We start from the raw sequence: 20,942 nt of genomic DNA on the forward strand, positions 1-20,942 counted from the left end.
GAGAGTGGAATGGAGAGAGACACAGTGAGGTGAGTATGTAGAGACAACAGTGAGATTGTATTGAAGAGACAGCAGTGGGGGTATTTAGAGAACAGCAGTAAGAAGTGAGTATGTGAAAGGACATGAGAGTGGGAGTGAGTATGTAGAGGGGGGGACATCAGTGAGAGTAGTATGTAAGAGCAACAGCAGTAGAGAGTAGTATGTAGAGAAGCAGTGAGAGGTAGTTATGTAGAGACAGCAGTGGGGAGTGGTATGTAGAGAGGCCAAGAGGTAGAGTGAGTATGTAGAGACAATATGGTAGTGAGGAGTAGTGAGACAACAGTGGGGGAGGAGGGGGGGAAGTGAGTATGTGTAGAGAGACAGCAATTGGGAGTGAAGCCTGCAGAGACGCAGTAGAGGTGTGGTGTAGAGAGACAGCAGTGAGGAGTGGTATGTAGGGTATCAGGAAGAAGTGGGTATGTAGAGAGACAGCAGTGAGAGAGGGTGGTATGTGAGAGAGACAGCAGTGAGAGTGAGTAGAGAAACAGTGAGAAGTGAGTATGTAGAGAGAAGTGAGGAGAGTGGTGGATGTAAGGGAGACAGCAGTGAGTGAGTGGTATGTAGAGAACAGTGGAGAGACAAGATAGAGGGAGTGTAGTATGGAGGAGACAGCAGTGGAGAGTGAGTATGTGGAGAGACAGCAGTGGAGGAGACAACTGACCAAGGGAGTGGTATGTTAAGGAGACAGCAGTAGGAGTGGTATGTGGGAGACAATGAGGAGTGAGAGTGGTATGTGTAGAGGGGACAACAGTGAGAGTGGTATGTGGGGAGACAGCAGTGGGGAGTGAGTATGTAGAGGAGACAGCAGTGATGAGGTATGTAGAGGGCAATGATGAAAGAGAGTGGGTATGTAGAGGAGACAGCAGTGAGGTGGTGTGGCAGGGAGGTGTGAGTGAGAGGAGTGAGGTATGTGGGGAGACAGCAGTGGGAGTGAGTATGTGGGGGAGACAACAGTGGGGAGTGAGTATGTAAGAGGGAGACAGCAGTGAGAGTGGTGTGTAGAGGAGACAGCAGTGAGAGGAGGAGTGGTATGTGGGGAGAGACAGCAGTGGGAATTTAAGTATGTGAGAGACAGCAGTGAGAGTGAGGTATGTAGAGGAGACAACAGTGAGGAAGTGGCCCTAAAACAGAATTACTGGATTGGGTTCCTAAAAATTATGTTAGCAGAGGCGGACCTGTCTTGTCTGTCCTGGCATGAGTGAAGTGTTAATGTGTTAACCTCCCCTGAGATCCACAAAGTGGAACAAAATTGCCTCGGTCTCCTGTCTTTCCTATGTGTGTGTGTGTGTGTGTATATGTGTGTGTGTGTGTGTCTGTGTGTGTTTATGTGTGTGTGTGTATTTGTGTGTGTGTGTGTGTCTGTGTGTGTATATGTGTGTGGGTTGTGTGTTTGTGTGTGTCTTTGTGTGTATATGTGTGTGTATGTGTGTGTGTGTGTATGTGTCTGTGTGTGTGTGTGTCTGTGTGTGTATATGTGTGTGTATGTGTCTGTGTGTCTCTTGTGTGTATATGTGTGTGTATGTGTGTGTGTGTGTATGTGTCTGTGTGTGTGTATGTGTGTGTGTGTGTGTTTGTGTGTGTGTATATGTGTGTGTGTGTGTGTGTCTGTGTGTGTGTGTGTGTGTGTATATGTGTGTGTGTGTGTGTGTGTGTCGTGTTGTGTGTGTCTTTGTGTGTATATTGTGTGTAGTGTGTGTGTGTGTGTGTATGTGTCTGTGTGTGTGTGTGTATATGTGTGTGTGTGTGTGTGTGTCTGTGTGTTATGTGTGTGTGTCTGTGTGTGTGTGTGTGTGTGTGTGTATGTGTGTGTGTGTGTGTGTGTGTGTGTCTTGTGTGTGTGTGTATATGTGTGTGTGTGTGTGTGTGTCTGTGTGTGTATATGTGTGTGGGTTTCTGTGTGTGTGTGTGTGTCTCTGTTTGTGTGTGTCTTTGTGTGTATATATGTGTGTATGTGTGTGTTTCTGTGTGTGTGTGTTTTGTGTGTGGGTTTCTGTGTGTGTGTTTTGTGTGCATATGTGTGTGTATGTGTGTGTGTCTGTGTGTATATGTGTGTGTATGTGTGTGTTTCTGTGTGTGTGTGTTTTGTGTGTGGGTTTCTGTGTGTGTGTTTTGTGTGTGTGTGTCTCTGTTTGTGTGTGTCTTTGTGTGTATATGTGTGTGTATGTGTGTGTTCTTTTGTGTGTGTGTGTGTTTTTTGTGTGTGTGTGTGTCTGTTTGTGTGTGTCTTTGTGTGTATATGTGTGTGTATGTGTGTGTTTCTGTGTGTGTGTGTTTTGTGTGTGGGTTTCTGTGTGTGTGTTTTGTGTGTGTGTGTGTCTCTGTTTGTGTGTGTCTTTGTGTGTATATGTGTGTGTGTGTGTGTGTTTCTGTGTGTGTGTGTTTTGTGTGTGGGTTTCTGTGTGTGTGTTTTGTGTGTGTGTGTCTCTGTTTGTGTGTGTCTTTGTGTGTATATGTGTGTGTATGTGTGTGTTTCTGTGTGTGTGTGTTTTGTGTGCATATGTGTGTGTATGTGTGTGTGTCTGTGTGTATATGTGTGTGTCTGTATGTGTGTTGGTGTGTGTGTGTGTGTGTTGGTGTTAGTGTGAAGTAATGACACATGAATTTGCTCATATTTGTGAAAGAGGAAAGGGGTTTTTGCTAAGAATCAACTCAAAAAATGACACAATGTAGGTTTAACTTACAGATTTGTCACTTGTTTACTGTACAAGATATCTTAGTGACAGCCTGCTGTATTTTCAACCTTTATCCATCCTGTCATCAGGAGCCAGGCAGCCTTTTAGACTCACTGAGACATTATCATACTATCTTACTCACCACTCAGCTTAGTGGCAGTATTATGGGCTGCTGTGTACATGTGTTGATGGGGAGTGCAAGGAGTGGTGGGCTGGTCTGGGGCTCTGTTAGGGAAATTTTGATTGACATACTTTCTCTTGTTATTATTAAACTGTTTGCATAGCATAATATTTTACTAAATACTCTAAAGAAGATAACATGGAGCCATTGCTTGTCCTTGTCTAAGCGCGGTGTGTTCCTGAGGGCATACATGCCCTCCCAGACCAGATAGGGGAGACCTCATCGACTCTGACAAGATAACAATTGACGAACATCTACTGTGTATCCTTATTTATTACATTTATTATAAAAAGCAGCTGTAGAGAGCTTTTCGTTAGGTGATTGTCTGTACTATTCTGTAGTGCGGAGACTGCCTCCTTGTTGGGTTCTCAAGTAAAATGAACTTTAATATATCTTCAGTGGTCCCTGTCTATTATTGGATAATGTAATGATTTTAACAGGCTCAAAAGTCCAAGATGTTTGCAATAAATTAAAACCGCGAAACATATCCAATCGGCACCCATGAATGGTGAAAGAATCAAACCCTGGACAAAAGCATATTGTCCCAGCCCTAGAGTTCATAAAGTATGTAAAAACAGCTTACCATTCGTTGTTTCTTCATACTGTTATGATGTTGAATTTGATTATCTGCTTTCAATAAGTTAAAGTTGAAACAAACAGAATAAAGAAATACTCCCAGATACAATTGCAATGATATATGTTTATTATTTAACTAAAATGACAGAAACAAGAGAGAATGAGAAACATGAATCACTTTATATTTGAAGGAAAAAAGTTACCTGTCTACAATTATTACTTATTGATATTTAGATTCAGATGAAATCAGAGAAAATCTATGAAGTGCTATGAAGACAAAACCTGCGTGACTATCACAGAGCTGCTGTTTCTGTCTTACATGGTGAACAGCAGAGAGCCACTGAAGGTGGTGTGGTGATTTATGTCGTCATACGCCCTAGTGTCACCCGCCAGACGCACAAACACGATGTCTCCCACCTCCAGCAGCAGCGTAGCGCCTTTAGAAGAACTCATAAAACAAGATGTCTCATGCTCGTATGCAATGAAAACATGCTCTGAGTTCTTGACCAACCAGGCAGCTGAAGGATTGTGATAAACACTTTATTTACATAATGTTTTGCAAAAAAGAAATACATTACTTTTACAAATTGTTTACCCTTGTTTATCGGTGCATACAATGTATCATAGAAACTTGATTCATACAGACCATTTCAACTTCGCTAAATATTAGTAATCAGCCAATATTTTGATATCAGTGCATCTCTAAAATGTATTGTTAGAATATCAGAGCTACCTGAGTTTGAGTTGTAGGCATTTCCGATGTTGGTGACAACGTGTTGGAAGACCAGGGTAGGAGCCGAGGGAAAGGGTCCTAAAGTTCCTGCTTGGCCTCCAGCCAACAGAGAGGCTGAGAACGCAACCTGTCAGCCTGAGAGAGAGACAGAGAGAGACAGAGAGAGAGACAGAGAGAGACAGAGAGAGAGACAGAGAGAGACAGAGAGAGACAGAGAGAGACAGAGAGAGACAGAGAGAGACAGAGAGAGAGAGAGACAGAGAGACAGAGAGAGGGCAGAGAGACAGAGAGACAGAGAGAGACAGAGAGACAGAGAGAGACAGAGAGAGACAGAGAGAGACAGAGAGAGAGAAAGAGAGAGAAAAATGTGTGTTTGTGTGCTTGTGTCTGTATGCTTCTGTCTGTGTCTGTGTGTTTGTATGTCTGTGTTTGCCTTTGTATTTGTGTGTGTCTGTGCTTGTGTGTCTGTTTGTGTGCTTGTGTCTCTCTGTGTGTGTGTGCTTGTCTGTATGATTGTGTCTGTGTTTTATATAGACCTTAGTGGTCCCCTAATACTGTATCTGAAGTCTTTTTTCTTTTTTTCTTACTTTATTATTTTTATATGAATTTTATAGTGGGTTCCTCCCTAATACTGTATCTGAAGTCTCTTTTATATAGACCTTAGTGGTCCCCTAATACTGTATCTGAAGTCTCTTTTATATAGACCTTAGTGGTCCCCTAATACTGTATCTGAAGTGTCTTTTATATAGACCTTAGTGGTCCCCTAATACTGTATCTGAAGTGTCTTTTATATAGACCTTAGTGGTCCCCTAATACTGTATCTGAAGTCTCTTTTATATAGACCTTAGTGGTCCCCTAATACTGTATCTGAAGTCTCTTTTATATAGACCTTAGTGGTCCCCTAATACTGTATCTGAAGTCTCTTTTATATAAACCTTAGTGGTCCCCTAATACTGTATCTGAAGTCTCTTTTATATAGACCTTAGTGGTCCCCTAATACTGTATCTGAAGTCTCTTTTATATAGACCTTAGTGGTCCCCTAATACTGTATCTGAAGTCTCTTTTATATAGGCCTTAGTGGTCCCCTAATACTGTATCTGAAGTCTCTTTTATATAGACCTTAGTGGTCCCCTAATACTGGATCTGAAGTCTCTTTTATATAGGCCTTAGTGGTCCCCTAATACTGTATCTGAAGTCTCTTTTATATAGACCTTAGTGGTCCCCTAATACTGTATCTGAAGTCTCTTTTATATAGACCTTAGTGGTCCCCTAATACTGTATCTGAAGTCTCTTTTATATAGACCTTAGTGGTCCCCTAATACTGTATCTGAAGTCTCTTTTATATAGACCTTAGTGGTCCCTAATACTGTATCTGAAGTCTCTTTTATATAGACCTTAGTGGTCCCCTAATACTGTATCTGAAGTCTCTTTTATATAGACCTTAGTGGTCCCCTAATACTGTATCTGAAGTCTCTTTTATATAGACCTTAGTGGTCCCCTAATATCAGACCCTCTCTCACACCCCCCGCTGCTGAAAGACTCATTCACGCCTTCATCTCCTCCCGACTGGACTACTGCAACTCACTTCTCCTCGGCATCAGCTCTACCAACATCAACCGACTCCAACTGGTCCAGAACTCAGCCGCCCGCCTCATTACCTGCTCCAAATCCTGGCACCACATCACTCCAGTCCTAAAACAACTCCACTGGCTTCCCATTTCCCACCGGATCACCTACAAAATCCTGGTCCTCACCTATAAAGCCCTCCACCATCTGGCCCCCTCATACCTCACTGACCTCCTCTCCCCTTACCAACCCTCACGGTCCCTCAGATCCACCTCAGCCGGTCTCCTCTCCATCCAAAAGTCCAACCTGCGCTGTTTTGGGGACAGAGCCTTCTCCAGAGCAGCTCCCAGGCTCTGGAACTCCCTCCCCCAAGAGATCCGCACCTCTGAGTCCCTCACCATCTTCCAGTCCCGCCTCAAGACCCATCTCTTCACCTCAGCCTACCCATAGTCCACCTGCCCCCCTCCCTTTTTCATCTGTATCTTGTTTTGTTCTACTTGTTTTGTTTGCTCGTTTTGTTTTGTTATGTTTTTATAATCTACCCTGCCCTGTAAAGCGACTTTGAGTCCATGAAAAGCGCTATATAAATTCAATTTATTATTATTATTATTATTATTAATACTGTATCTGAAGTCTCTTTCCCATAATTCAGCCTTGGTGCAGAATTACAGCCACTAGAGCCAGTCCCACAATGAGCTTTCCTTAGGATGTGCCATTTATTTATTTTAGAGACAGAGAGAGAGGGAGAGAGAGCAATGTTATTTTAAAAATCATCAAATGCTAAACTGATAATTTTGAGTCCTATGTAATCGAAGTGTTTAATTTACTACATTCCTAACAAGGTTTAGTATTTAGGAAGCAGAATCTGAATTAAGTCAAAATTAATAGATGTGGTTGTTTTGAATAAGGATATTTTCATGTATAGGTGTCAGGATGTTGACCCTTCTCTGTAAATACTGTAAATACTAGCTGTGACTAATCATTATCTGGCTGTGAGACATGCTTTTATTTTCAAAAAGTAAAATATCTTTGACTGTATTATTGCATGTCTCATATAGTCTTCTCATTGTGTGTTTGTGTGTGTCTGTGCTTGGGTGTGTGTGTCCTTGTGTCTGTGTGTGTGTTTGTGTCTGTGTCTGTGTGTGTTTGTGTCTGTGTGCTTGTGTCATTGGAAAAGCAATGACACAGCTGATCTTATAAAAGTACATACTGTCGCCTGCAGTACAGTCTGCATACAATTGGTACTTCTGCCATACTAATGGTAGAATGGGCATTGCAACACACCCAGTATCTCTCTTGAACTGCTCCTCGTCTAGGAATAAAGCTAAACTTGATACCTCCTCCCAAACACTGTTCATGCTGTTTTTAGATCAGAGCTTAAACTAGTCTCACTTCTCAGGAAGGGAGACTCAGACAGTCGTTGTCACTGAGCGAGAGGTGAAATGGCGCAGAAAGGAGTTCAGCTGGACCGGGAAACCTTCTCTTGTTCCATCTGTCTGGATCTACTGAAGGATCCGGTGACTACTCCCTGTGGACACAACTACTGCATGGACTGTATTAAAAGCCACTGGGATGTAGAGGATCGTAAGTACAGCTACAGCTGCCCTGAATGCAGGAAGACGTTCACACCGAGGCCTGACCTGCTGAAAAACAACTTGTTAGCAGATTTAGTGGAGGAGCTGAAGAAGACTGGACTCCAAGCTGCTCCTGCTGATCACTGCTATGCTGGAGCTGAAGATGTGGCCTGTGATGTCTGCACCGGGAGAAAACTCAAAGCACACAAGTCCTGTCTGCAATGTCTGGCTGCTTTCTGTGAGAAACACCTTCAGCTTCATTATGAATCAGCTCCATACAAGAAACACAAACTGGTGGAGCCGTCCAAGAAGCTCCAGGAGAACGTCTGCTCTCAACATGATGAGGTGATGAAGATTTTCTGTCATACTGATCAGCAGCTTATCTGTTATCTCTGCTTAATGGAGGAACATAAAGGCCACGACACTGTCTCAGCTGCAGCAGAGAGAGCTGAGAGGCAGAGAGAGCTCGAGGGGAGTCGACAGACCATCCAGCAGAGAATCCAGGACAGAGAGAAAGATGTGAAGCTGCTTCAACAGCAGGCGGAGGCCATCAATCTCTGTGCTGATAAAGCAGTGGAGGACAGCGAGAAGATCTTCACTGAGCTGATCCGTCTCCTGGAGAAAAGAAGCTCTGATGTGAAGCAGCAGGTCAGATCCCAGCAGAAAAGTGAAGTGAGTCGAGTCAGAGAGATTCAGGAGAAGCTGAAGCAGGAGATCACTGAGCTGAAGAGGGAAGACGCTGAGCTGAAGAAGCTCTCACACACAGAGGATCACAACCAGTTTCTACACAACTACCCCTCACTGCCACTACTCAGCCAATCAACATCCAGCATCCATTTCTGTCCTCTGAGCTGCTTTGAGGACATGACAGCGGCCGTGTCAGAAGTCAGAGATATCCTACAGGACGTCCTGAGAGAGAGAAAACGTCTCACTGACAGGGACTGAAGTGGACGTTTTACTGCTACAACCAGAGCCCAAGACCAGATCTGGATTCTTAGAATATTCACGTGAAATCACACTGGATCCAAACACAGCAAACACATGGCTTTTATATTCTCAGGGGAACAGGAAAGCTACATTGAGTCAACATCAGTCTTATACTAGTCACCCAGACAGATTCACTGGAGAGTGTCAGGTCCTGAGTAGAGATGGTCTGACTGGACGTTGTTACTGGGAGGTGGAGTGGGATGAAAGAGTTTCTGTAGCACTCGCATACAAGAATATCAGCAGAGCAGGGAGGTCGGATGAATGTGGATTTGGACGAAATGACAAATCTTGGGCGTTAGATTGTGACATCAACAGTTATACATTTTGGTACAACAAAGTCCAAACTCCCGTCTCAGGTCCTCGGTCCTCCAGGTTAGGAGTGTACCTGGATCACAGTGCAGGTATTCTGTCCTTCTACAGCGTCTCTGAAACCATGACTCTCCTCCACAGAGTCCAGACCACATTCACTCGCAGCGCTCTATGCTGGACTAATGGTTTATGGGTATTCTGGAGCCTCTGCTAAGTTGTGTAAACTGAAATAGACAGAAGTCATTTAAGGGTTCAATTCTGTGTTTTTTTGTTTGTGAAATTCTATGTTTTCAGTGTCTTTTCTCAGTGTTTGACGTTTTTACATGTTTTTGTAGCTTTTTATTTTTTTTTGAAGCTCTAACCTGGAACGGGGAGCAGGATGAGGTGACTAGAGTCTCTCAAAAATCTGATGAAAATCTTTTAAATTGACCTTTGTTGATCTGAGATGAAGACAAATTCAGCAACTGCACGGCCTCTTCAAATGTTTTAAGAAACACGTTTCGGTGAACTATTTTAGTACAATATGAGATCAGATTCTGAACGAGTTCGTCCAATCAGCTGCCGGTTTTCAATTTTGGGTGACCATCCAGATTAGCGCTGCCTGCTGTTATGGAGACGTATTAGGTCTCATCTCTTCGGTGTGTTCTGAGCCACTTTTTGGACCAACTCGGGGAGACTGATCAGTCACACTGGCTTTACTGCCGAGGGTCCGTATTGTTAATAATAATTTTTCATTAAAAAACGGTCAGAAATGCTGTTTTCAGCCTCTCAAATATGAAGAACTATTTATTCTCTTTCCTGTGTTATCTTATATTACACTATCTTTTGGGTTTTGGATAAAATAGCTATTTAAAAAGAGGTCATCTCTGGGCTTTAGGGAACACTGATCCACATTTTTCACCATGTTCTGACATTTTAGAGTACACACAAACACACACACACACACACACACACACACACACACACACAGAGAGACACAGACACACAGAGACACACACACACACACACACACACAGACACACACACACACACACACACACACACACACACACACACACACACACACACACACACACACACACACACACACACAGTTTTAAAAGGATTGTTTTAGCAGTAACAGAATTGATTGATAGCCGAATAATTCACTGTGTTTTCATTTAAATTTACGTTTTATATTATAATCAAGTTGATTTTGTGCTGTTAACTGTCTGGTTTTATACAGTCTGCATGTAGCGTCTCCATGGTAAGTGTGTTTTGTATTTATTAATCTTCAGCATTCAGTTACTTGAGTAAATGCAGTATGTTGATTTGGTTTCTTTCATGGTTTTATATGGTGTTTTTCTCTTCATTTGTTGTCAACATGTAACCTTTTTGATTTAAATTCTCTCCATTCTTATTAGTTTTAGCTTTGGGTGTGAGAACTGTGACCCTGTGTTCCTCATCAGTTGGTTGGAGCCAGAGAGAAATAGAGGACATGTTTGGTGATATATATACTAGCTGTGACTAAGCATTATCTGGGTGGGAGACATGCTTTTATTTTGAAAATGTAAAATATCTTTGACTGTATTATTGCATGTCTCATATAGTCTTCTCATTGTGTGTGTGTGTGTGTGTGTTTGTTTGTCTGTGTTTGTGTGTCTGCATGCTTGTGTGTGTTTGTGTGTCTGTGTGTGTGTCTGTCTGTCTGTGTCTGTGTGTATGTGTGTGTGTGTGTCTGTGTGTCTGTGTCTGTGTGTGTGTCTGTGTGCTTGTGTCTGTGTGTGTGTGTGTGTCTGTGTGTGTGTGTGTGTGTGTGTGTCTCTGTGTGTGTGTGTGTGTGTGTGTAAGAGTATAGTGTTGTTTTTTACAGTTTTTATGATCACCATGACAGTTTTTAAAATACCTTTAACAACTTTCCTAAACTCTTAACCCAGTTATCACAACCTCTATGTGTGTAATCTTCCTGATGTTAGTGGGTATGATGTTGACAGTGTAAATATTGCCGTGAAACCTGTGCAAAAACCCAATAAAGATAATTTCAATAGTGTGTATGATTGACTAAATGTTTCTGTTGTGTGTGTTAGTGTTCTGGAAGAATTATGTGATTTTGAGACATGTTTGCATTGTTTTGGTAGACATCGTGTATTGTTCTAGTGTATTATTGGATTTTGAATATTAGTGTTTGAGTTAAGTTCAAGTTAAGTAACCACAACACCAGTTTAACACTCAGACCGATCACTCAGGTGAGCTGGAGGCAAGAGATGTAATATTATACTGAGGAAACAAAGAGCAGACAGTGTTTCTACACACACAACTTCCCATCCTGGTCCTGAGAGGGCAGCAGCTGACTCACGTTTGAGACTAAAGGAGATGTGTTGAACTGTAAAATGTATTTAGCAGCATGTGTGTGAATAACTTATAATATACAGGGTATATATACAGGGTATATATACAGGGCATATATATAGGGTATATCAGGCTGAACCAAAAAGGCGGTGATCTCTCTCAGCGCAGCGTAGATGTCTTGAGGAAAAGTCTGCTGATAATCGGTACTTTCACTTTGGGAGACGGTACCAAGCAGCAGAGATACAAACGTGGGTCCATTAGCCCCGCGCTAAGCTATTCAGCGGCTAACGCTACTCTATGCTAACTCGCCCAATGTTAGACCCAGGTGAAAAAAGCTTCTGGGGGAGTGTTTGGCTCGAGGTCATGGTGCAAAGGACCCTAGGGTAAATTACTCCGAACCATCACTTTAATTTCCCCTTGTTTTTGTGTCTGTTAGAGCAGGGCCTGCTGTGTGTCTGTCTCTTGCGGGTGTTTTTCTCTGCTACATTGCAGCTCCATGGGCGGTGCAACTGGGAGCACCTGTTCAGTCTCCCGGAGTCCTTAAAGCCCGAGACACACCGAGCCGATAATCGTCCGTCGTTTGTCACGACCTTAAGATCTGGCTGTCAACCTGCTCAAGCGTCCGGTATACTCGCCGCAGCCGACCTATGAGCGCACCAGTGTGACGTCACAGGAGCGCCGTAACTGTTTAAACTCCCGCGTGGTGGTCATAGTTGCAGTCTTCTCCTGAACAGAGGTGGCGCTAATGAGGAAAGGCTACCGACTTTGCTCTTTCTTCAGACTAGAAAGGCAGCAGCATAGAGCTCAACAGTCCTGCCCCTCCTCTTAGAGACCTTGGGTTCCTGAAGTAAATTTCCCGTTCATTTCTCCCATTGACGTCCCAAAATCCCAAAATCCCAAAATCCATACGTAACGAGTTTTAGACCGTGCCTTAGGCTAACCAGACGGTACGTGACTCATATGAATACAACGTACCATTTTGGAGTGAAAAACAAACAGAAAATCCCCAAAAATGACAAAGGTACAAGAGTGTACATATCGTCATTTCAGAGCGAAGGAACTACTCATCCCATAAAACCACCGCCGCACTGAATAAAGGAAGCTACGTTACTTTAGCTAACAGCTAATTGGGCTAACCGCTAGCTGAGACAGCATGTAATAATTTTAAAAGACCCTCAAAATAAAACATGAAAATAACCATTAAAATATATAACGGCTGTTACATCATCTGTAGCCTGCTTTCCCCAGTGTTTAGTTTGAGTTAACGTTATTTTAGACTGAATCAAGCTGTCAGCTAGCGGTTAGCCCAATTAGCTTTTAGCTAAAGTAACGTTAGTTCCCGGTGGAGGTTAACAGCAGAAGCGGGGAACAGATCGTGATTCGTGCAGTGTCGTAGAAACCTCGCGGACGGATCGTGCAGGAAGCTCCCCTCCTCACCAGCATGAGCTCCACCAATCAGAGGCATCACTGTGGGATTGTGGGATTGTTCAGGATTGTGGGTAATGAAGTCCTTATCCAAGACATCACGAATAAAAGACGTTTATCTCAAAACAAGGTTGTGGGCGGGACTGTTGAGCTCTATTGCTGTCAATGCTTCGATCTGATTGGATGAGCTACTTGGTGGGATCAAGCCTTTCATTCACCATAACAGAACTCATCTTAACCCAGTAAGTTTACCAGAGAGACTTGCAGTCACTCTGAGAGTCCTCATCATTCAGAAGAAACCCCTCTCAGGATGTGTTATTGTCCTAGGGCGGAACTATATTTAACATGTCAGCAGCATTTTGATGATGGTTAAGCTGCGCTAAATCTATTCTATATATTTCACAGATTGTAGTTACTTTGCAAATTTGCTATTTACTAACAGAAAGCTGTGAATCATTCGTGTCTTCCATGTTCTGTTTGGATTTTTGTAAACAATAAATACTTAATAACATTAATAGTCATTTAGTAAACTGGGGATCTGTCTCCAAACCCTCTGATTCTAAGAAGAGTTTACCTCCCAAAAGCTGAAGTCAGTAAGAGTTTTTAAATGAGAAATGAGCTCTGTTGTAAACAAGTGTTGCTGTGTTCCTTATCACATACTGTTTATTTTTACTTTTAGTACAAACTGCAGCTGCTCTTATAAAGGTATGTACTGTTGCCTGCAGTACAGTCTGTATACAATTAGTGCGTACAAAAACATTCCTGTCATACTAATGGTAGATTGGGCATTGCAACACACCCAGTATCTCTCTCAAACTGCTCCTCATCCAGGAATGAAGCTAAACTTGATAACTCCTCCCAAACACTCTACATGTTGTTTTTAGTCTCACTTCTCAGGAAGTGAGACTCAGACAGTCGTTGTCACTGAGCGAGAGGTGAAATGGCGCAGAAAGGAGTTCAGCTGGACCGGGAAACCTTCTCTTGTTCCATTTGTCTGGATCTACTAAAGGATCCGGTGACTACTCCCTGTGGACACAACTACTGCATGAACTGTATTAAAAGCCACTGGGATGTAGAGGATCGTAAGGACAGCTACAGCTGCCCTCAGTGCAGGAAGACATTCACACAGAGGCCTGACCTGCTGAAAAACAACTTGTTAGCAGATTTAGTGGAGGAGCTGAAGAAGACTGGACTCCAAGCTGCTCCTGCTGATCACTGCTATGCTGGAGCTGAAGATGTGGCCTGTGATGTCTGCACCGGGAGAAAACTCAAAGCACACAAGTCCTGTCTGCAATGTCTGGCTGCTTTCTGTGAGCAACACCTTCAACATCATTATGAATCAGAGACATTCAACAAACACAAACTGGTGGAGCCGTCCAAGAAGCTCCAGGAGAACGTCTGCTCTCGTCATGATGAGGTGATGAAGATTTTCTGTCGTATTGATCAGCAGCTTATCTGTTCTCTCTGCTTAATGGAGGAACACAAGGCTACGACATAGTCTCAGCTGCAGCAAGAGAGCTGAGAGGCAGAGAGGCTCGAGGGGAGTCGACAAAACATCCAGCAGAGAATCCAGGACAGAGAGAAAGATGTGAAGCTGCTTCAACAGCAGGCGGAGGCCATCAATCTCTGTGCTGATAAAGCAGTGGAGGACAGCGAGAAGATCTTCACTGAGCTGATCCGTCTCCTGGAGAAAAGAAGCTCTTTTGTGAAGCAACAGGTCAGATCCCAGCAGAGAAGTGAAGTGAGTCGAGTCAGAGAGCTTCAGGAGAAGCTGGAGCAGGAGATCACTGAGCTGAAGAGGAAAGACGCTGAGCTGAAGAAGCTCTCACACACAGAGGATCACACCCAGTTTCTACACAACTACCCCTCACTCTCACCACTCAGCCAATCAACATCCAGCATCCATATCAGTCCTCTGAGCTGCTTTGAGGACATGACAGAGGCCGTGTCAGAAGTCAGAGATATCCTACAGGACGTCCTGAGAGAGAAGTGGAAAAACATCTCACTGACAGAGACTGAAGTGGATGTTTCACTACCACAACCAGAGCCGATGACCAGAGCTGGATTCTTAAAATATTCACATGAAATCACACTGGATCAAAACACAGCAAACACAGATCTGTTATTATCTGAGGGGAACAGGAAAGCTACAGTAATGAGTCAACAACAGTCTTATTCTAGTCACCCAGACAGATTCACTGACATGTTTCAGGTCCTGAGTAGAGAGGGTCTGACTGGACGTTGTTACTGGGAGGTGGAGAGGAGAGGAGGAGTTTATGTAGCAGTTGCATACAAGAATATCAGCAGAGCAGGGGAGTCGGATGAATGTGGATTTGGACGAAATGAAAAATCTTGGGCTTTAGATTGTGACAACAACAGGTATACATTTTGGTCCAACAAAGTTCAAACTCCCGTCTCAGGTCCTAAGTCCTCCAGAATAGGAGTGTACCTGGATCACAGTGCAGGTATTCTGTCCTTCTACAGCGTCTCTGAAACCATGACTCTCCTCCACAGAGTCCAGACCACATTCACTCAGCCGCTCTATGCTGGACTAAGGTTTTATTGGTTTGGACACTCTGCTGAGTTGTGTAAACTGAAATAGACAGAAGTCATTAAGGGTTAAATTCTGTGGGGTTTTTTATTTGTGAAATTCTTTGTTTTCAGCGTTTTTTTCTCAATGATTGATGTTTTTCATGTTCTTTCATGTTTTTTGTAGCTTTTTTATTTTTTTTGAATCCCTAACCAGGAAACGAGGAGCAGGATGAGGTGACTAGAGTCTCTCAAAATCTGAGGAAAATCTTTTAAACTGACCTTTGTTGATCTGAAATGAAGACAGATTCAGCAACTGCACGGCCTATTTCTCTCTTCAGATGTTTTCAGAAACACGTTTCGGTGAACTATTTTAGTACAATATGAAATATCGGATTCTGAACGAGTTCGTCCAATCAGCTGCCGGTTTTCATTTTTGGGGCGACAATCCAGATTAGTGCCGCCTGCTGTTATGGAGACGTATTAAGTCTCGTCTCTTCGGTGTGTTCTGAGGAACATTTTGGACCAACTCGGGGAGACTGATCAGTCACACTGGCTTTACTGCCGAGGGTCCGTATTGTTAATAATAATTTTTCATTAAAAAACGGTCAGAAAATGCTGTTTTCAGCCTCTCAAATATGAAGAACTCTGGCTCTTTCCTGTGTTATCTTATATTACACTGAATATCTTTTGGGTTTTGGGTAAAATAGCTATTTAAAAAGAGGTGATCTCTGGGCTTTAGGGAACACTGATCCACATTTTTCACCATGTTCTGATATTTTAGAGTACACACACACACACACACAACCACACAAACAAACAAACAGACCACACACACACACACACACACACACATATACACACACACACAAGACACACACACAACAACACGGTTTTAAAAGGAGTGTTTTAGCAGTAACAGAATTGATTGATAGCCCAATGACTTCACTGTGTTTTCTTTTCAATTTACATTTTACATTATAATCAAGTTGATTTTGTGCTGTTAACTGTCTGGTTTTATACAGTCTGCATGTGGCGTCTCCATGGTATGCTGCCTTAACATTCGCTCTGTTGTAGAGTTATTTTGGGTAAAAGTGTGTTTTGTATTTATTTATCTTCAGCATTCAGATACTTGAGTAAATGCAGTATGTTGATTTGGATTCTTTCATGGTTTTAAATGGTGTTTTTCTCTTCATTTGTTGTCAACATGTAACCATTTTGCTTCAAATTCTCTCCATTCTTATTAGTTTTAGCAGTGGGTGTGAGAACTGTGACCCTATGTTCCTCATCAGCTGGTTGGAGCCAGAGAGAGAAAGAGGACATGTTTGGTGATATATATACTAAACTCTTAACCCAGTTATCACAACCTCTGTGTGTGTAATCTTCCTGATGTTAGTGTGTATGATTAACACTTAAAATGTTAACAATGTAAATATTGCTGGGAAACCTGTGAAAAAACCCAATAAAGATAATTGCAATAATGTGTATGATTGACTAGATGTTTCTGTTGTGTGTGTTAGTGTTCTGGAAGAATTATGTGATTTTGAGACGTTGATGTTTGCATTGTTTTAGGAAGACATCGTGTATTGTTCTAGTGTATTATTGGGTTTTGAATATTAGTGTTGGAGTTAAGTTTAAGTTAAGTAACAAATTAATATGATTGAGAACATATGAGTTTTTAGTTAAATCATGACTTTATTAGTTCTGTATTGTAGGCCCACCTAGTTGTGTGCCAAACCAAAAACATGGAAAACTGTTTATCATCTTGTAATTATGCAAGACTCAAAGCAGAATTTGACTTTGAGACTCAGAAATTGCCCCAGAAGAACCAGAGAGTTTAATATTCAGGCTGTGAAAGAGCTTGTTGTGAGTCAGCTGGGTGGTAGCATACTTAGAAAATATAATCATTGTTTTGCTTGATTTGCTAAATTCTAGGACGGCTTTGGAACTTTTTTGCTGACTTTTTCAGAGCTTTATGTGTATAATTGAGGCAAAGATATTTTACTTTTTCGATGAAATAAAAGCATGTCAATAAACTCTACATGTCTGGCCCTTGATGTGATTCTCTTTTTCCAGTGTGGCCCTCTGGGAAGTTGAGTTTGACACCCCTGCTTTAAAGGAACTCTTCTTTCTTCCAGACCAGTCTGAAAGCTGAATCCAGAACCAGGGTGAGAGGGACGCTTGTAGTCTCAGACCGTTGATCTCTGTTTAACCAGAACCAGATCTCTGTTTAACTTTAACCAGAACCAGACCGATCACTCAGGTGATCTAGAGGCCAGAGATGTAATATTATACTGAGGAAACAAAGAGCAGACAGTGTTTTCTACACACACAACTTCCCATCCTGGTCCTGAGAGGACAGCAGCTGACTCACGTTTGGGACTAAAGGAGATGTGTTGGACTGTAAAATGTATTTAGCAGCATGTGTGTGAATAACTTAAAACTTTAGGGTGTTTTGTTGCAGATGTTCCCATGAACTTGACTCCATTTTAGTTTGAATAAGTTGTCTTTGTGTGTTTGTTACTGCATCACATGATACACACGATTCAGAGGAAGTGGAACCCCAGTTTTCAGCTCGTTATTATATTATAATGCAGAAATAAAAACAGGAACATGAAATAAGAGTGTGTCTGAATGTGTCTCAGTCCTGAGTGTAAGGATATTGTTTGGGCAAAGGATAACTTATTATCACTGATAATGGCTGGCTCTAAAACCTGCAGCCACCTTGATCTCGTGAGGTCATCGTTGCCCACGTGTGCGTGACGTCAGAGCAAGTCGGGATCAAGTCGGACACAAATCTACCCAGCATGCATTGGGCGGCGATGGCGGTGATCGATGCTGCGCAGATCTGGCTCATCTCGAACGGGCCTACTGCTGCGTTCTAATGCTGCGTTCATGGGCATCGGAAAAACATTTTTCCGAGTGAAAACGTCACCAATCAGGTCACTTCCTGTGGGAACCAGAGGAGGGAAACTGGGGCTAGATTTAGCTAACAGAGTTTCCCAGTTGGTGACGCGTTGTTGACAGCTGACGTTTGATGGAGGCGACTTTGGTTCACTGAACATATTTCAATGACAATAAACTGATTATTGTGGACAAATGCCTCTGCCAAGAAACATACACAGAAATAACGTCATTCAAATTATTAATAAATAGGCCTATATGTATAAAACAACAGCTTAACTGTGTCCTTTCCCATTGGTTGTCCTGCAGATAACACAAACACACACCTGTCCATGTGCTGTTTGGATGCTCGCATAAGAAAACAGCAGCAGATCTTTAGTTATTGTGGCCTCCATGTTTTCACCACCTGATGCTCTCGGCTACGGCCAACCGTTGGTGGCAGTCATGCAACAAGTTGTTAGGCCAAACGGCCAATATAACTGAAGAAGAAGAACACGCATACCAATCATGTGAACGCTGGCAGTCGGAAAAACAACATAACCACGGGGGCGGTGCCTGTTATTCCCAGGTGGCATGAACGCAGCATTAGAGCCAGGCGCCACAGTTGCTCTCCACCGACTGCAAGACCTCGTCGATAGTCTGATCCTGGAAGTAGAGGCTGTAACGGCTCTTGAAGAAATACAGTGGCGTAACGAGCCAACTGCTGTCGCGAGTAATGTAAATGTGATAGGTGGTCCCGGCTGTCAATCAATATCTTCCAGTGATGCTGGCCCCTGATTGGTCCGGGCCCGTAAGCAACCGCTTAACCTGCTTACCGATAGTTACACGTCTGAAGGAATCCATTGGTATCAACTGTAATGGGAAAAATTACATTTAAGCATAATTCCTTATATTTTTATGTTTGATTGGTACTTTAATTCTCTCACAAATGCTGAAAGAGTTCATCTCATCTCCACATGTAGATTCTGATTCTAACTAAGTAATGTAACTATGGAATCCACCGGACGTAAACTTTTTGCTCTAGACGTACAAACTGCCGATATAAACAATGGAGTTGCAGTACGATTCTCTGAAATGTTTTCCAAACAAATTGCTCTCTCCTGTACAATTTTCACTCTTCATACATCATAGTTGGTCAAAATGTAGGAAATCTTGTCCCGGTCGCAGACATGTAACTATGGAATCCACCGGACGTAAACTTTTTGTTATTTTCAAACCAACTGCCGATAGAAACTGTATAAAAAAAGAAGCTGCAGTACTTTTTCAGACCGGTTGAGATTTTCCAATGTGTTTGTATGGGGACAGTATGTTGAGAGCTAGAGGGTGAAGCTGTCATAATTAGCCAAGTGCGTGTGTGCTGTCACTCTGAAGATGCATATAATCTTATTAATAAGGGAAAAAATAATATTTTAATATTTTTTAATTAACCCTGAAAAAGCACACCTGTGAAGTGAAAACCATTTCAGGTGACTACCTCATGAAGCTCATTGAGAGAACACTAAGGGCTTACAGTGCTATTAAAAAAAGCAAAGGGTGGCTACTTTGAGTAATCCAAAATATAAGACATATTTTCAGTTATTTCACACTTTTTGTTAAGTACATAATTCCTTATGTGTTCATTCATAGTTTTGATGCCTTCAGTGAGAATCTACAATGTAAATAATCATAAAAAAAATGGTTTCTTTTTGCTCTCATGTCAAATCTGATTAAACCCAGTGACAGCCCTTTGGCTCCCAGCCCTCACCCCATGTCTTTTCACCCCTTCCCAAAAGTTCTCGAATGGAAAGTTCCCAGATGGATATGCCGTACAAATGCGAAGCAATCCATCTGGTGGAGTCAGGTTAGAAAAGAATGCATATTAATACATTTTTAAAGGGTAACTTCTGTATTTTTCAAACTTTATTACCCCATTTCCCCGTTTTTCTGTCTGTTAGAGCAGGGCCTGCTGTGTGTCTGTCTCTTGCGGGTGTTTTTCTCTGCTACATTGCAGCTCCACGGGCGGTGCAACTGAGAGCACCTGGGCGGTCTCCCGGAGTCCTTAAAGCCCGAGACACACCGAGCCGATAATCAGCCATCTGACAGTCTGGCGAGGTCGGTAACTCGAATCTGTTCGGTGTGGTCCGTGTCGTCGTCCATCCGAGGAGCTGGCTTCATTTTGGCCAATTTGACATGTATTATCGGCGGGGCGGGTGCGGCCGGCAGTCAGACTCAAATGACCCATCTGATTGGTGGAAATAACGAGCGGGATGAGGTGACTAGAGTCTCTCAAAATCTGAGGAAAATCTTTTAAACTGACCTTTGTTTATCTGAAATGAAGACAGATTCAGCAACTGCACGGTCTATTTCTCTCTTCAAATGTTTTCAGAAACACGTTTCGGTGAACTATTTTAGTACAATATGAGATCAGATTCTGAACGAATTCGTCCAATCAGCTGGCAGTTTAATTTTTGGGCGACAATCCAGATTAGCGTCGCCTGCTGTTATGGAGACGTATTACGTCTCGTCTCTTCGGTGTGTTCTGAGGAACTTTCTGGACCAACTCGGGGAGACTGATCAGTCTGACTGGCTTTTCTGCCGAGGGGTCGGCCGTCTGGTTGATGTGTCACGACCTTAAGATCTGGCTGTAAACCTGCGCAAGCGTCCGGTATAGTAACATGTCTGAATACTTCATTTAAAGGGGTGATAGAATGCAAAACCGGTTTTACCCTGTCATAGTTGAATAACAACAGTTTGGTGTGTAAATAGGACATACAGTTGAAACCAGATATTTACATACACTTTAGAAAAAAACACAAAAACTTTTATTTCTTTACTGTCATACATTAAATCAGAGTAAACTTTTTCTGTTTTAGATCAATACATATTAACATGTTTGGTTTATTTTTTTTAATTTCAGAATCAAGCGAGGGAGGATTTTTATGTATTTTTTTTATCACTTTCATCAAAGTCAGAAGTATACATACACCTTCTTAGTATTTGGTAGAATTGCCCCGAAACTGTTTCACTTGACAGAACTGGTGGAACTGGGTCAGGTTTGTAGGCCTTCTTGCTCACACTCGCCTTTTCAGTGCTTCCCACAAATGTTCTATGGGATTGAGATCAGGGCTTTGTGATGGCCA

General features: G+C 42.5%; 3 protein-coding genes across 3 annotated transcripts in view; 2 read left to right on the plus strand and 1 right to left on the minus strand.

The window, feature by feature from the left end:
* Positions 1–4,336, minus strand: part of LOC120543772 (complement C1q tumor necrosis factor-related protein 3-like) — a 57,552-nt gene extending 53,216 nt beyond the window's left edge. Inside the window, exon 1 of the transcript XR_005636393.1 lies at positions 4,202–4,336. The gene's annotated coding sequence lies outside the window, so the exon portion shown is untranslated. The remainder of the gene's footprint in view (positions 1–4,201) is intronic.
* Positions 4,337–7,154: 2,818 nt separating this feature from the next.
* On the plus strand, positions 7,155–8,232 carry LOC120544231 (E3 ubiquitin/ISG15 ligase TRIM25-like; the record flags this gene model as incomplete). Its single annotated transcript, XM_039777856.1, has 1 exon — positions 7,155–8,232. A coding segment is annotated over exon 1 (1,023 nt), but the record flags the coding sequence as incomplete, so codon positions are not given.
* A 5,064-nt stretch (positions 8,233–13,296) lies between these two features.
* Positions 13,297–16,406, plus strand: LOC120543555 (E3 ubiquitin/ISG15 ligase TRIM25-like). The gene is given in 1 exon segment (XM_039776657.1): positions 13,297–16,406. A coding segment is annotated over 1 exon segment (1,662 nt). The 5' UTR covers positions 13,297–13,330; the 3' UTR covers positions 14,993–16,406.
* The last annotated feature ends 4,536 nt before the right edge of the window (positions 16,407–20,942 follow it).

This window comes from Perca fluviatilis, chromosome 16 (assembly GCF_010015445.1).
Source record: "Perca fluviatilis chromosome 16, GENO_Pfluv_1.0, whole genome shotgun sequence".
Classification (NCBI taxonomy): Eukaryota; Metazoa; Chordata; class Actinopteri; order Perciformes; family Percidae; genus Perca; species Perca fluviatilis.